At 36.6% G+C, this 18,634-nt stretch overlaps 1 protein-coding gene across 1 annotated transcript in view; it reads right to left on the minus strand.

Moving 5' to 3' along the window:
- LOC141900106 (inositol polyphosphate-5-phosphatase A-like) overlaps positions 1 to 18,634 on the minus strand; it is a 221,486-nt gene that overhangs the window by 19,093 nt on the left and 183,759 nt on the right. Inside the window, exons 12-13 of the mRNA XM_074786850.1 lie at positions 6,304 to 6,415; positions 2,047 to 2,103 (exon numbers count right to left, since the gene is read on the minus strand). Of these exons, the coding sequence (XP_074642951.1) occupies positions 2,047 to 2,103; positions 6,304 to 6,415 (169 nt within the window). The remainder of the gene's footprint in view (positions 1 to 2,046; positions 2,104 to 6,303; positions 6,416 to 18,634) is intronic.

Raw genomic sequence — 18,634 nt, forward strand, 5'->3', positions numbered from 1 at the left:
CCTCGCAGGCGAGTGTAAGTCTACTGCAGTTTAATGACACAGCACTTATATGCTTGTGTGTGAGTACAGTAGTATGCAAACCAATTAATCATTGGGATCTGTTGTTTCTAATATGAAATTACCAGGTTAGTGCTCAATGTTCGTATCCACGTGTTGAATGTATTGTGTATACATTGAAATTGAATGCTTTTTGGCATGTTAGATTGATGCCAACAACCGACCTTTGTCTATTTGCCGACCTCTATCATCGAATCAATCAATTGGCTATTTTTCATTTCATATTGATCAGAATCGTGATCCCCATTGAACATTAGTCTAAGTTCCAAAGATGTTGCTTAACTGCAACTTTGCTTTATTTGTATTTTTGCCATTATTCATTTTGGATCCAGAGACAAAAATATTCAATATAAACTGACTTGTACTCGCATGTGTATGGTACCTAGTCCAAAGAAACCCCTGCCATTTTGTGTGCTTTCCCATAATTAAGTCAGTAGCGCTGGAATTCCCAAAATTTCCTGTTTATCCCCAAAACAGCCAATCACATTACGCTTGTAGAGACGATGCCCCCCAATCAAAGGTCACAGGTATCTTACACCTACAGCAATAATGGAAATGGATTTTACCACAGAATTTCACTGGCATCAGTAAGGAGACAAACCAGTAGCAATATTTTTATAACCTGACGCAAATGCTGCCCCTGCTGTCATTGATATTGAGGCCACGAAGACAATTAGTATTCAATGTCTAAATTACTCTGCAACTATCCCTACTTCTAACTAGCCCATCCACCTTCTGCAGGGACTCGAACCTGATGGCATCGCTACACTCAGCCACGGCACGAACCCCTGCATCAGTAGACCGGGTGCGCAGGTACATGCGCAGCTTTCCGAACGAAAACTGGCGGCACCAATCAGATTGCTCGTTGTATAATCGTTGAGGCGAATTTCAAGGAAGAACTATAAATGGGAAAACCCGGGCTAAAATAAAACTGCGCATGTATCTGCGCATACGGTCGATTATGGCAGGGTTTCGTGCCGTGGCAATCTCGATGCCATCAGGTTCGAATCCCTGCCGGGGGAGGATGTTACTAGCCTGGCACTGCACTGCACAACGGGCCCGACTGTTTTGATGATGTGCCACCTTTGTATTATAGTATATAAGTCAGTATTCTAAAAAACAATGGACCCTTCATTTCGACACTTACAAAGTATGCTAGAGCAGATATTTCTATTATGAATTCCGCACAAAACTAAATGCACATACCTAATTCATGTACATCCAAATGGCGACATCTTCCTGTGGAAGCCACCTTGAACCGAAGAACGCAAAAATAGGGCCATGCTCTGTGATTCTTTTTTTTTAAACTTGAGAAATATCATTTTTGAAAATACGAATTGTCACCGTCTGGACTGATGTCTGATTAATGAAATAAAGATGTTGTGAAATTATTTCGTGGCTTACAGGGAGCAAATAAAGGTTTCTAATTTCATGTACATAAGTATAGGATCATGCTACTTTCTAGGGTGACATGATTTTCGTCTGATATTAATAGCTAATAAACTGTGAGTCAATTGATGATACAACATGGTTGTTCTTGGTGTACTTATATACCGCGTTGCATAATATTATGTGTTTCTATTCAAAAGAGGCCACTCTCCATTCTTTACTGCCTATATCAATGCGGACATATCATTATGCGATTGCTTAACCCCCTCCCATGTACCACATAACTAACAAACAAAAATGCAATAAAATAACTTTTAGGACCATTAAATCAAAAATCTGAATTCAATTGAGTTTCAATTTGAATTAAATATGTAACAGTAATGGCATGACGCCATAGACATCAACCAATGCTAGAAATAGTGTGGTAATAATGATAATAACAATCAAGTGAATCAAGAGGGTTTTCGGTGAACAAACAAAAAACCCTTATGATAATAATCCACAAAGTAACAAAAGGGTTTCTGTGAAAGCTTTCACAGAAACCCTAATTATAATCACAAGAATATCAATAGGGTTATGTGAAGTAACAACTCAACTTACTTTATGATCACCCATGCAGGTAGTCGGTCCTATCATGTTGTAGACAGCTTCCGATTGCTAGAAAAATATGTGAAATAAAACTTTAGTGGAGGTGATTTTCTGTGATAGTAGACATTATTATATCACATTGAATATACCATCGAAGGTACTATGCTGGAAAACTACATAAATCTAGTTGAGACCAAAAAGAGAAACAAGAGGCCCATAGGCATTGAAGCAGTAGATTATACCGTGGTATGGTTAATGTGTTACATGGTTTATGTTACTGTTTACGATGGTCAATATTTTACATCTACCCACAGATGTACACATAATGAGTGCTAGACATGTAAAGGGCAAATGCCATCAAAATTGTGCTTTCCGCGATTTCTAAACCAGAAGAAACTTTAGTATATACATAACGACCTGAGATGTGACTTATTGAAAAAAGGAGCACGAATTAGCCGTAATCATTAGCGGAATAGTCATTTATTTATCCTTCACTCTGTGCGTCTAGTTCATATTCAACCCACGGGTGGTGCCATTTATGATGTTAACTATAATCAACACCAGCACGTGAGTGCGCTAATATGCGTAGCCTATGTATAATCGATAAAATAAACATATTTGTTCATTTGTGAATACATCACATTTTAAAATGAATTTTACACAATATTCTATTTTGAAGGTCAATTTGTGTTAATGTAGGATTCTCATTCACACTAACAATGAATTTCATTTTTCGATCCTAAACTAATTGTATTTTTTTTTCATCCTAGGTTAATTGTATAACTGCACACCAGTCACTTCAAGATTAAACCCTTAGAACATGTCTTATTGGCAAACCAGCTAACAATCAGCATACAGTATTTCTAACCACAACACAATATCTTTTTGGCATGTTGGATTGATGCCAACAACTGACCTTCTGTTCTATCATCCTATCGTAATCGTAATCATAATCCCAATCGAACATTTATTCCAAAGATGTTGCTTAATCTTAACATTACTTCAGTTGTATTTTTGCCATTATGTAATGTGGATCCAGAGACAAAAATATGCGATATAAACTGACTTTTTCAATACGAAAGTAAAAAAATGCGATGTCTAGACATGTGTACTAGGAAATCGACAAATTCAAGTTCTGAAATTAGTCGTTTGATGGCATTAGTCAGAACCGGAAATTGGAGCATAAATCCGCCATGTTCTAGTTCATTTGCAATAAAAACTCGCAATTCAAGGTTTTAGTTAACGATATTTTACTTACTATACTCTGTCACGCGTAATCCTTTAAGTATGATATCCTGACAATGTGTTGGATTCGATCAAACACAACTTTAAATGCTAGAGATTACTAACTAAGGGTCGAGGGACACCATGCCCACTTACAAAATATGCCTACAAAATATGCATACTAATATTAAATGGAAATACTAAGTTATCCTACTATTCAACACCCCCTGGTGACCATATGCAAAAAGCAAATACCTTGAAACTTACTACAATCATAGAACATGTTATGAGCTACAAGTTTGCAATTGGTTGTGGTAACAATATATGCCTAGGTACCACTATAACATGGAAATACTAAGTTATAGTACTATTCAACACCCCCTGGTGACCATATACAAACACCAATGACCTTGAAACTCAGCACAATCATAGAACATGTCATGAGTTAAAATTTTTCTCATGCTGATAGGCACTTGGAGGATACAAATATGTGAACGATCAAGGTAATTGATTAAAGCATCTTCAAAATTTCCATTTAAAACTTCAAAATGTGTTAAGTGCTGATTATGCAAACAAAATTGGCTGCCAGTCAGCCATCTTGATTTTAACAGGGCCAATTTTTGGGCCGAAGATATGTCTAGGGTAGATACATGTATAAACCAAATATCAAGACATTACCCTGCAGCGTCTTCTAAACTTCACAAAATAACTGGATGAGAACGGACGGACGGACGACGACTGATAATCACTCTAACCCATCAGCTCCGCTGACTTTCGTCCACAGCGGAGCTGAAAATGGCTCCGTAACTGTATAGGCCTTGGTCCATAGAACATTCATACCAAATTTGGAATTGATCTGATTAAAACTGTAGGACTAGTGTCAATTTGAAGAAATAAAAACTCCACCCCCAGGGGTGCCCCTTGGGGGACGAATCCAAGAAATTGCTCTGTAACGAAAGAACGAACTACAATGACCTCACCCCCTAACCCATCAGCTCAGCTGACCTTCGGTCACAGCGGAGCTAAAAATGTCAAAGTAATAATTTTCTGTTGAAATGCAGCTCATGAAAATTACAGATCAAATCAAATTAGGAAACGCAAACTATCCCAGAACTAGGGGTCCAGGGACACCATGCCCACTTGGAAAGTGGTTTCAAATGCTCAACAATCCAACAGTATCAATGTTCAACGCCCCCTGGTGACCATATTCATAAAGCAATGACCTTGAAACTAACCACATTCATAGAACATGTCAGCAGCAGCTTTTGTAATCGATTGTGATAACAAAATATGCCTCGTTACCAATTTAATATGGAAATACTAAGTTATTCTACTATTCAACGCCCCCTGGTGACCATATTCAAAACCCAATGTCCTTGAAACTCACAAAAATCGTTAAACATGTCATGAGCTACAACTTTGCAATTGGTCATGGTAACAAAATATGCCTAGGTACCAAGATAATAAGGAAATACTAAGTTATTCTACTATTCAATGCCCCCTAGTGACCATATAGAATAACTTATGTCCTTTTTTTATATATATATATATATATATATATATATGACTTTATTTGACAAAAAATTATAATGTTAAAGGTTTGCTCTGGTACAAAGTACATTAATAGCAACACCATAATAATAATTGTTCACAAGAACAATTGATCTGGACTATTAGGGGATGGTCCGTTTATGATGGCTAGTACCATCTTTGTACCACTGCCCCCTTTATCCACCCCGATCTTTGCCCATATTTCGTCATGAAATTCTGGGGTTTAACTGATTTTTCATCATCAGTTTTTCTACTGACTTTTGTATTAATAGCTCTATTGATGTTACAGAAACAAACGCTGATAATTGCTTTTCATGAGTTCTGCTATTAATTTACAGTTCTATTTCACCAGCTTCAATGAATGTAGACAGAAACAAACGCTGATAGGCCTAATTGCTTTTCATGAGTTCTGCTATTAATTTCCAGTTCTATTTCACCAGCTTCAATGAATGTAGACAGAAACAAACGCGCTAATAATTGCTTTTCATGAGTTCTGCTATTAATTTCCAGTTCTATTTCACCAGCTTCAATGAATGCAGACAGAAACAAACGCTGATAATTGCTTTTCATGAGTTCTGCATATTAATTTCCAGTTCTTATTCACCAGCTTCAATGAATGTAGAAAACGACTCTTGTCTGGCTGCAAGCTCGTCTAATATTTCGACTAGACGGAAAAATCTGAATATTGTAATGTTTCAAGATTTTTTTTTAAAGTTCAAGTACCTTATTCATCGGTAGTCTCAAATTTAATTTCAATTCTATTACTAGAGTACTAGCGCGGTTTTCTGCACAGTCTTGTTCGTATTCTTGATCTTGTGTGGTTACTGTGTCAACTACGATCGCGTGTATGCTGACACAGCCGCACCGTGCTATGAAAATGTAGGGAATTTAGAGTCCTGTTCAATGGTCAAAACGGTTTTATAAAAGGAAGGTCTACGAACAGTCAATTGGGCCTACTTGAAACCATGGATAACTGGACCAGATGGTTATTTGACTCTGGAAAATCGACTGTTAGGCCTTAATTAGTTCTTTGGATTTCGAAAAAGCTTTTGATTAGGTACTACATCAGCGATTACTAAACAAGCTATTAGGTAACGGTATCAATGATGGTGTCGCTTGAATGAGTCAGCAGTTTACTCCGAATGCAAACAAGTGGCCGAAATCAACAGAACTGTCTGACCTTGGATATAAGAAGATCTAACTAGTGGAGTCACACAAGGTAGTAATCTAAGTTTTCTTCTCTTCAATGTCCTGATTAATGATATACAGAGTTATCGAATGTACAGGACCGAGTAAATTTCCAAAAGACCTCCACCCGCATTTTGATACCTTGTCAACACAACAGCTTTTCTCTACTGTATCTGTTCAGCGTGTTTAGTTCATTAAGGCAGTGAAGGGCTAATGTGCCTAATGGTACGTGTTCTTGGACCCCACATATACTATACTTCTATACTTCTGAGATATGCTTGCAGCTGAACAGTACTTTTAACAAACCTTTGGCATCAATTCTATTGCATCATGACTCATAATAATGCGGTCACACCAGGCAGGACATCTAGTTTTCATATATGAGCAGCCATCATCTGTATCCTCACTGAATGGATAACTAGAAAAGAATTAGAAATCTATGTTTGCCGTGTCCACAAGAGGTCAAGACGCACCATGCTAACTTGGGGGTAGCCTGAAATGCTTGACAATCTGGTAATTGAATAATAGCAATAGTTAGGGGTCCTGAGACATAATGTCTACTTGGGGGTGGTTTGAAATGTTCACCAATTTCAAGGTCCATATGGTCGAAGACACTGCTTCTGACTAAATAGTAGTGAGTGGACCCTATTGTGTGTACTAATCACACCGCTTATGTATGTTTCAATGCACAAAATTATATTTTTCCAATTGTCACCAACTTTTCCTTTGCCGTACAAAATTAACCTCCAAACGAGGCTTAGTTTCTCTTCGGAACCTTCAAAACATTCAATGCAGTAATAAAATCTCTAACCCTATTGAATTTCATTGGGATCCGTTGCTTATTTATTAATTTCGTTATTTATTTAGTTTGATCACTTATTCATTTGTGGTTGAAATTTTTGTGTGGTTACTGTGTACAGTTTGTGGTAGTTCATAAGAACTGCACAGTTTGTGGTTTACACTGACTTTTTTTGAGAGGATCGGTAGATTGTCTCTGCAGGGTTCGTCGCTATCCCTGATTTTATTTCTTGTCTGTGCGAGTGGGGGATTTTCTTCTTTGACGTCACTGCTATCGCTACTACGGCACTGACGATCCCTTAAGGCTCTTTTGAGTCTAAAAATCAATGACCTTGAAACTCACCGATATAATACTAAATAGGACATGTCATGAGCTTCAACTTTGTGGTTTCAAAATATGCATGGCTACCAATAGTAAATAGACATCGGGTAACATCAAACAACATAACTCACATAATTGTGGCACTCCACTGGTTAACCACGGCCTGTGATAGCAGCAAAACAGGGATCAGTACCACAGGAGAATCAAGTCAAAGTTCATGTAAAGAACTTTATAGATGACCCGGTGCGTCTAAGCCATGGAGACCAGCTAGGTTTGGTCTAGTCCGTTTGAATTGATCCAAACATTAGAATTAACAAAGAGGAATCTTGATTTGCCGACAGAGGTGAAGTTAATGCAACAGAATACCCGTCTCTTCCCAAGGCCTACGAGCTGAAGTGTGTGCTGGATGCCCTGATAGTGACCGACTTGGATATACCTGAGGTGACAAAATGAGGATTGGTTGGTGTTATATGAGGCAACCTGGATATATTCTCAACAGGGAATATTGATGTCGGAAGAACTCTACTTGAACATTGCAATGACACTGGCACAAGTAAACCGATCTAACAAGTGTACACAACCTGATACAATGGTCTACGGGAGCATGGGCTAGATAATGGCGAAAAAAGCAGATGGAACCCTATGTCTTTATTACTGCCGACTCAATGACATCACAAGTGTACTCATTGAGTCTTTTTTTTGTAAAATTAGTGCACAGGCAAAGTAATTAGTGCACAGTGCGCAGGGAAAGTGCACTTCACAAAATAGTGTGGTTGGTAAGTATACTACAAGTGTACCAACCAATCCTTCAAAGGGGAACCGCAGTTCAATTTTTGTTTCACTTATTTATTAAGTATGAATATCAAATAAAACATACAAGCTAAAAAAGTTTTCTAATTTGCGTTTTTGAATAAAAGAGCGATTTGTTGAAATAGTGGGTGCTGCCATCTTCTGGCTAGCAGACGCAGTTCTTGCTTGAATCGTGTGAATGAAAATGCAAAATTTTGACGCACTGATTTATTTGTTTCATGTGCGTGAGTTCATTCAGTTTATCAAAATAGTGTTATTTAACGTTATCAAAGTGCGATATACAGACTTTGCAGCAATCATTTTACGTGATATTAAGGCAGATTTACAAGTGAGTAGCATTTATTCATTAAGCCCCGGCCTGTGACTCAATTCATTCACTTTATTTATGGTCTATAAGAAAGGAATGAAGAATGAAATGTTAGATGCATGACCTGAACATAGACATTATAACAATTATAAAGACAAAGAGAGGAATCCACCAAAACCCATACTAGACTAGTCTACTACTAGTTAGTGGAGCTGTAGTTCTTACATGATATTTTACTTTAACAGACCCGGCAGTTTTAGAAATGAACCGATTAAGTTTATAAATTTTACGACTAAAAAGATTCAGTGTGGTCGGGTTGGCAACAAGTTTGACATTTTAATGAATTCCCAATTTATTCTCAAACTACAGTAGATCAATTCTACTTGAACAATGTGAAAGTGAGTGATATTTATTAGCCAAATTGAAGTGCCAGTCTAGGTTCCCTCGTAGTATCAATCTAACGGCAATGCATTTCTAAATCACGCCGTAAGAGAAAGCGCGCGGATTGCGGCTACCCTGCTATGTAACCATCTCACCATAAACTGTAGGGTCAAGCAGTAACGCAAAAGAGACGCAGAGGTCAACAAGACGGATCCAACTCATAGGCAGGATCGTAGCGAGTAAGCCACGGCGGATGCAGACTTCGAATTCAAATATATACTGCACAATATTGGTCGACATGTATGGTGTTTTTTAATACGAATTAGAATTGTTTAAAATTCATCTGCATATTGATGCAAACGTTTTTTTCGGGCGTATGCATAATCAATTTTAGTTCAACAATTCTTTTTTTATAAAGAGAATATCCTTTATCTAAGGATTAACGGCTTCATTGATTTTGGTGAGCTTCACGTGTTACTAAACTGAGGGCGCTTTCATCACAGCTCCACAGTAAATACTGCAAACTACGATGCGCATTGACATGCAATTTGCAGCACAGTCCAGGAAAATGAAAAATCCTCGTAAATTTATATTTCTTCTTTTGTAGTTTTCTTATTGAAGAATTCTATATGTTGTATCAGTAATATAAAGCCTTCTTGTAAATTCGACAGCAAATTATGTACATTTCCGCGTTTACATTATCCGAGTTTACATTAGTACATCAAGATGAAGTCATCGCTAAAAATCCCCAAAAACGGCATAATTGCCAATTTACCCAATTAATCAATAGCCTTCAAACCATGCGCCACTTAGCTGCCATTATAACAGCCAACTTAATGCAGTCCTTAGCCCATGAATCATTTCACACTTGGGGAGATAGCGGTCAACATGAATTCAACACTCCATTTAATACAAATAGATTCAGCTGGGCTGAATCTAAAAATGACTTTTTTTCGAATTATGAATGGAAACGGGATAGGCCAACCTATCTTCGGCATGAAGTTTTTGGCAGAATATCAGAGAATCCGTGCTCCAAGTAATCAAAAAAGCCTAAGATGTCCCCCTTGATTGAATCCAGAAGTTTTCATGAAAACCTGTCTATTGATACGATCTCCATCACACACAACTGCACGGTCATTCATCATTAATATACATGGTAGTGGGTTTTCCCCACTGACTCAAATAGACACTCTCCACGTTCATGGTGGACGATTTCTATACACTGTGTAAGAAGTTTGTTAGACAATTCATTTTCGTAAATCGAATTATCTCAAGTTCACGATTTTACTGCAATTCTATCAAATTCACTGCTTTTCATCATTTGAATCATTTGCAGTATCCAGGAAAAATTTAACTAGGCCACGCGTGAGCCACAGTTTTCAAAAACATGCACAGATTAATACATCACATGGCAGCGAATCTAACGAGAACGTGTGTAAGAATGAATGACTCAACTCTATCATATCTGTTGTTATTACGAATGTGACTGAGCTGTCCAGTGAACTGTATATTTCCGAATTCAATACTATTAGTTATTCACGGTCTGTGACCGTCATATTCGCTGCATATAAATATCTGTGTATTAATAAATTGTGTGGCATTTTGTAAGATCAAACTGATTGTTGTACCGAGTTCTTGTTCTCTGGTCGTCTCTATCATCTAATACTACATTTTGGTGCCGTGACGCAGCGAAATTCCGGAAAATGCCACCCAAGGAAGGAGATCCAGAGAGCCAGACGGTGTGCAAACAAGGGTGTAGTAACAAAACAAGTAGAAAGATTCGACCTCAGCTCAAGTAGCGAACCTAACGTGCTGGAATTGGAATCTGCGAAATCGTTGAGTCGGAAGATTGCTGTTATTCATGATTTGGTTCTACAAATATTAGAGCTGGTGGATGAAACCGCATTGGAAGAGACAGTGAATGAGTTCCACTCATATCTGGAAGAGCTTGAGAAAAAGAAATTTTTGATTGGTAAGTCCATTCAAAAGTATGCTACACAATTTCACGAAAATGGAAAATTTAAAACAAAAATGCAACATAGTAGTCGTTTGCGGAAACTTGACTTGCCTCAATTCTCCGGTAAAATATTAGACTTTCGGCCCTTTTGGGATAGTTTTAAAGCCGCAATACACGATGATATACATCTAAGTGATGTTCAGAAGTTTACCTATAGGAGAGCGCAACTCGAGGGTGAGGCTATGCGGGCTATTGCTGGACTCTCGTTGACGTCTGATTATTATACAGCTGCCTAGAAATACTAAATAAGCGTTTCGCTCAGGATTCAAAAGTTGTGAATGCCTACATGGCTATCAGCTCAGCTGCCAAATTTTTATTTCGATACTGTTGATTGTGCAAATAATTCTTTCGTAAATGTCAGTTTGATCGAATACTTGTTACTGTATACATAAGGCTATGGATATTGATAGCTTTAATTCTTTGAAGATGAATTGCCTGTTGAGAGTGAAGGTTCGTTTATACAGATTTGTAAAACACGAATTTGCAGAGAATCAATGGGTGTTCGGTATTCAGAGTGAAGGGTTTGGTGATATTATTCATTTCTTACGTTCCAATTCGAAGCCACGACCAGTTTTGGTAAGACAGTTGAAACTTTTTTTGTCTGATGGCTTCCTTCGTTGCGGGGGGAGAATACAGAATGCTAGGCTTCCAGTGAAAATGAAGTACCCAACCCTGTTGCCGAGAACCCATCGATTCACGTTTTTGTATCTTCGTTATGCCCATTGTATTAAGGTAATGCATGAAGGTGTTAATGAAACAATAGCATTTGTTCGATAGAAATATTGGGTACCACAATTTCGTCCTCGTATTACCTCTTTGATACACCTCTTTGATACTCTTTGATGTGCCTTGTATTAAGGCTGGCACTGGTAAACCATTCACGCTACCCGATCAGGCTCCATCACCCTTTTCAGTAGTTGGTTTTGATTATACAGGCGCTTTAATGGTAAGAACTGAATCATCTGATGCAAAGGTTTATATCTGTCTTATTACATGCGCTATTACTAGAGCATTACATTTAGAACTTGTAAGAGTCTTGCAAGGGGAAAATTGTGATTTTGATAATCTTAATCTAAGTAATCCCATATCATAAAGAAAGTGATATTCATGTCATAAATCGTCATAAAAGTGTTTTTCTAATCTGAAATCAATATACTAGCCACTATCATCAGTTTTTAAAAAATGACGCATGCGCATTGACGACGAATGAAACGCAAATAGCGCTGAGTTGCCCGCACACGGGAGCACAGTTGGCGCTGCGTAAAAATAAATTGCCCATGGGCAAAGTGTCGTTTACCTTGAAAGCTAGAGGTTGTTTGGAGTAAGGGCATTGCTTGAAAAATCTGTTCAATTCGTGACTTCAAAGTTCCACAAGTTTACATTGTACTTTATCTTTCTTAAAGAATTATTTTGAGGTCAAATAAGACCAAAGATACATTTGGTTACGGTCCACGTCCAAAATTTTGTAGGGTACAGGTAGGCGTGGCAGGGAAATTATTTCATATTTTCCAAAAAAATATGTTTCACAATATGAAAAAAATATTCAAATAAGGCCATCCCAAAATAATTGTCTGTTTGCCGTAACACAGACTCAACTTTTCAACTTTTCAGGATGAGTTGGTAGGTAAGAAAAAATTTTTTTTGCTAAATTTTTGGGCAAAAAAAAACAAATATATCACCTTTTTACATGGAAACAATATCACAAAAATCATTTACGTTGTGAAAGGGAAATTTGTCTAATAGCGTAGATTTCGAGAATTATTCTAAAATTATAACTTCGTCCAGAGCGATCAATGTATTAATAGATTTTTGAAATCAAAACAGAACTCAGAACCTCAACCGAAACCTGTTGAAGATGGAATTGATCTATTCATTTCATTACCGTATATTGGTAACCCGTCAATCCTATTTGCCCGAAAATTAAAATATCTATTTAAAAGGAATTTTGAAATCAACTTGAAATGTGCATTCACTACGACCAAAATTAAGAATTTTTTCTCTTTGAAATGTGCTACCCCTAAATCGCTGAAGGCTAAAGTCATATATAAATTTAATTGTTTATGTGATATAAACACTTCCTATATTGGGAAAACTAAACGACATTTGGCCATCAGGATTAAGGAACACAGATCAAAGACTTCTGCGATTGGACAACATCTCGCAATTTGTCACACTTGTGATCAGGAATTCAGTAACAACAAATTCAAAATTCTAGACAAAGGATCATCTGATCTCGACTGTAAAATTAGGGAGGCCCTGTTTATTAAAGCGCAACGACCCTCTTTAAATCAACAATTATTTCAAAACGGCTCATCCTTTATCCTAAATGTATTCAAATAATTAGTTTGTTATTAAATACTTGGTTGGTAATTAGCTTAGAATTTAGCACTTGTAATTTTGTAACTTATGTTGTATATAAACCTGTAGTTTAATCATTTGATTCACTTGTATTTCACCTGATGAGGGGATATGATCCCGAAAACGTTCGTGTTAATAAACTGTATTTACTCATTAGAAAATGAGGTTTTTAATGTTATCGCTTCTATGGTTATTCGGATATTTGAACTCTCTTCCTAAGATCTATTTCTACTGTGCGAAACAGAGAGATGTGTACGTCAAAGACTTCCGCAAATGTGAAAAACTGTATCTCAAATGGACTAAACTACGCTTGGATTTATCTTACTTTCAAAGATGCATGGAATTACGAATCTGCCCGAAGTTTTTATTATTCAAACCTCCGAAACTGAGAGCGTATGCAAGTAATGATAATCTCAAACTCGAAATCTTGAAGAATCAAATCGAAAATGTTAAAACCGAATTATCTAAAACCAACAGTAAATTGAAGAAAATCAAATCCGATTTATGCGAGAAATTGACCTGGATTCAAACAATCATTTGGCTCACTAGACTTAACCAGAAAGGCAGGAAACTAACTTCGGAAACACAGCAACGTCATGAACGCAAGCTTTTAAACTTGTGGAAAGATCAGCGTCACCCAGCACCGGATTGCTTAATCAATAGATCAAATTATCAACTATCCCTAGAAGAAACTGAGATACTACGTTACGGCTTAAAGCATCACATTCTTCCGAAAAATATCAACGAAATCGACCTTAAATCACGTATTGAAAAAACTGTTTACCACAAAAATAGGACTATATCTGGCGGCGAACCGAATGTGAATAACTCTTTCCTTGAAAGTATTAGACATGCGACCATCTCATTTATCAACAGCGCTAAATCAGTATGTGGCTCGACCTGGAACCGACGTTTCTACCGTACGATTGAAAAACTTCGAAAAAACTAGGACATTAAGATCTGCTCATTTGACAAAGGCAACGGCATTGTTATTTTGGACTCTAACGAATATTTCGATAAATTAGATAAAATTGTATTTGATAAAAGTAAATTTACTGAAATCAAAAATGTGAGAAAGAATCACCCTGTCATATCTAATGAAACCAAAATCTGCGGATTTCTGAGAAAACATGTGAAACAGTATGTAAGTTCAGAAATATTTGATTCTATCTACCCAAGCGGTAGCCAACCTGGTAAATTATATGGTTTGTGCAAAGTGCATAAAGATAACTTTCCATTTCGACCCGTTGTATCAATGATCGACACTGCTGAATATAACCTGGCCAAATATCTCGATAAAATCATTAAACCACATATACCGTCTAAATTCATGTTAAATAGCACTTGGGAGTTCCTTAAAAAACTGAAACAATTCGTTTTTAAACCTTCTGATATTCTAATAAGTTTTGATGTAGAGTCACTTTTCACTAATGTTCCATTGAAAGAAACCATTGATATAGTTTCCGATTATATATATGCTTCCGACTCTAAACCTACATATGATCAGGCTACATTCAAAGAATTACTTAAAATCGCAACTTCGGGTTTGTTTATGTACAATGATCGTATTTTCAAGCAAGTTGATGGGGTCACCATGGGCAGCCCCTTAGGCCCAACCTTAGCGAACTTTTGTCTTGCCCATTTTGAAAACTTGCTCCTCTCCAAAACTAATTACAAACCGACATTATACCTGAGATACGTGGACGATATTTTCGGCATATTTCGAAATGTATCCAGTTATAGACTATTTTTTGAAGAATTGAATCGCCTCCATTCTAACCTTAAATTCACTTTTGAACTAGGTCCTAATCTATTACCTTTTCTCGATACCGAAATACAAATTCCGTTAGAAACCGGTAGTGACTTTATATCTCGAGTGTACAGGAAAGCTTCCAACACAGGCCTACTTTTGAACTTCAACGCCATGTGTCCGTATAAATGGAAAATAGGACTCATCAATACCATGCTTTTTCGTGCCTACAATATTTGCAGTGATTGGACCATCTTTTCAGAATCAGGAATTCAGTAACAACAAATTCAAAATTCTAGACAAAGGATCATCTGATCTCGACTGTAAAATTAGGGAGGCCCTGTTTATTAAAGCGCAACGACCCTCTTTAAATCAACAATTATTTCAAAACGGCTCATCCTTTATCCTAAATGTATTCAAATAATTAGTTTGTTATTAAATACTTGGTTGGTAATTAGCTTAGAATTTAGCACTTGTAATTTTGTAACTTATGTTGTATATAAACCTGTAGTTTAATCATTTGATTCACTTGTATTTCACCTGATGAGGGGATATGATCCCGAAAACGTTCGTGTTAATAAACTGTATTTACTCATTAGAAAATGAGGTTTTTAATGTTATCGCTTCTATGGTTATTCGGATATTTGAACTCTCTTCCTAAGATCTATTTCTACTGTGCGAAACAGAGAGATGTGTACGTCAAAGACTTCCGCAAATGTGAAAAACTGTATCTCAAATGGACTAAACTACGCTTGGATTTATCTTACTTTCAAAGATGCATGGAATTACGAATCTGCCCGAAGTTTTTATTATTCAAACCTCCGAAACTGAGAGCGTATGCAAGTAATGATAATCTCAAACTCGAAATCTTGAAGAATCAAATCGAAAATGTTAAAACCGAATTATCTAAAACCAACAGTAAATTGAAGAAAATCAAATCCGATTTATGCGAGAAATTGACCTGGATTCAAACAATCATTTGGCTCACTAGACTTAACCAGAAAGGCAGGAAACTAACTTCGGAAACACAGCAACGTCATGAACGCAAGCTTTTAAACTTGTGGAAAGATCAGCGTCACCCAGCACCGGATTGCTTAATCAATAGATCAAATTATCAACTATCCCTAGAAGAAACTGAGATACTACGTTACGGCTTAAAGCATCACATTCTTCCGAAAAATATCAACGAAATCGACCTTAAATCACGTATTGAAAAAACTGTTTACCACAAAAATAGGACTATATCTGGCGGCGAACCGAATGTGAATAACTCTTTCCTTGAAAGTATTAGACATGCGACCATCTCATTTATCAACAGCGCTAAATCAGTATGTGGCTCGACCTGGAACCGACGTTTCTACCGTACGATTGAAAAACTTCGAAAAAACTAGGACATTAAGATCTGCTCATTTGACAAAGGCAACGGCATTGTTATTTTGGACTCTAACGAATATTTCGATAAATTAGATAAAATTGTATTTGATAAAAGTAAATTTACTGAAATCAAAAATGTGAGAAAGAATCACCCTGTCATATCTAATGAAACCAAAATCTGCGGATTTCTGAGAAAACATGTGAAACAGTATGTAAGTTCAGAAATATTTGATTCTATCTACCCAAGCGGTAGCCAACCTGGTAAATTATATGGTTTGTGCAAAGTGCATAAAGATAACTTTCCATTTCGACCCGTTGTATCAATGATCGACACTGCTGAATATAACCTGGCCAAATATCTCGATAAAATCATTAAACCACATATACCGTCTAAATTCATGTTAAATAGCACTTGGGAGTTCCTTAAAAAACTGAAACAATTCGTTTTTAAACCTTCTGATATTCTAATAAGTTTTGATGTAGAGTCACTTTTCACTAATGTTCCATTGAAAGAAACCATTGATATAGTTTCCGATTATATATATGCTTCCGACTCTAAACCTACATATGATCAGGCTACATTCAAAGAATTACTTAAAATCGCAACTTCGGGTTTGTTTATGTACAATGATCGTATTTTCAAGCAAGTTGATGGGGTCACCATGGGCAGCCCCTTAGGCCCAACCTTAGCGAACTTTTGTCTTGCCCATTTTGAAAACTTGCTCCTCTCCAAAACTAATTACAAACCGACATTATACCTGAGATACGTGGACGATATTTTCGGCATATTTCGAAATGTATCCAGTTATAGACTATTTTTTGAAGAATTGAATCGCCTCCATTCTAACCTTAAATTCACTTTTGAACTAGGTCCTAATCTATTACCTTTTCTCGATACCGAAATACAAATTCCGTTAGAAACCGGTAGTGACTTTATATCTCGAGTGTACAGGAAAGCTTCCAACACAGGCCTACTTTTGAACTTCAACGCCATGTGTCCGTATAAATGGAAAATAGGACTCATCAATACCATGCTTTTTCGTGCCTACAATATTTGCAGTGATTGGACCATCTTTTCAGAAGAAATCAATTTCTTGAAAAATCTGTTTAAATCTAATGCGTTTCCTATTCATGTCATCGATCAATGTATTAATAGATTTTTGAAATCAAAACAGAACTCAGAACCTCAACCGAAACCTGTTGAAGATGGAATTGATCTATTCATTTCATTACCGTATATTGGTAACCCGTCAATCCTATTTGCCCGAAAATTAAAATATCTATTTAAAAGGAATTTTGAAATCAACTTGAAATGTGCATTCACTACGACCAAAATTAAGAATTTTTTCTCTTTGAAATGTGCTACCCCTAAATCGCTGAAGGCTAAAGTCATATATAAATTTAATTGTTTATGTGATATAAACACTTCCTATATTGGGAAAACTAAACGACATTTGGCCATCAGGATTAAGGAACACAGATCAAAGACTTCTGCGATTGGACAACATCTCGCAATTTGTCACACTTGTGATCAGGAATTCAGTAACAACAAATTCAAAATTCTAGACAAAGGTTCATCTGATCTCGACTGTAAAATTAGGGAGGCCCTGTTTATTAAAGCGCAACGACCCTCTTTAAATCAACAATTATTTCAAAACGGCTCATCCTTTATCCTAAATGTATTCAAATAATTAGTTTGTAATTAAATACTTGGTTTGTAATTAGCTTAGAATTTAGCACTTGTAATTTTGTAACTTATGTTGTATATAAACCTGTAGTTTAATCATTTGATTCACTTGTATTTCACCTGATGAGGGGATATGATCCCGAAAACGTTCGTGTTAATAAACTGTATTCACTCATTAGAAAATGAGGTTTTTAATGTTATCGCTTCTATGGTTATTCGGATATTTGAACTCTCTTCCTAAGATCATTGCAATTTTATACGCGAGAGCTAAGAATTTTCCCGCCAAAAACAGGTTTTCGTAGAATATTTACTCAGTTGACCATGTACATCGACGGAGGTTCGCCATGTTTTCAATCGCATCGTTTATACGTCGTTTAAGCCGAGAACCAATGAAACAAATGCTCACATAAAAAAACGTATCGCGATTTTACATGAATTGGCTCAATGCCAACCTCATATTGCTGACAAAGGTAAACCAAAAAATCAAACATGATAGATATTTTGCGAACGACAAAATGCGTGTTGGAAATAGTAATAACTGAATATATATATATATATACCGGGTATATATGTATTATGTTCAATGTATTGTAGATTGTAATATCCTGTAATCCTTATTATAAAGCGAACAACCGAACAACCTGTACTGCCTGTTTATGCTTGTTTGTTCAATTTACTATTCAGCGGATTCTGTAACTATAAAAGGGGAAATAAAGTCAAAACTGAGTTAGTTCACTATGAGAAATACGCCTCATTGTTAGTACTGTCAGAGTGAGCTGTCGTCTCTAAGTTTGGATCGAACCTGGTATATCCGAAATTTGGTGCCGTGACCA

The sequence above is a fragment of the Tubulanus polymorphus genome, chromosome 2 (assembly GCF_964204645.1).
Source record: "Tubulanus polymorphus chromosome 2, tnTubPoly1.2, whole genome shotgun sequence".
Taxonomy (NCBI): domain Eukaryota; kingdom Metazoa; phylum Nemertea; class Palaeonemertea; order Tubulaniformes; family Tubulanidae; genus Tubulanus; species Tubulanus polymorphus.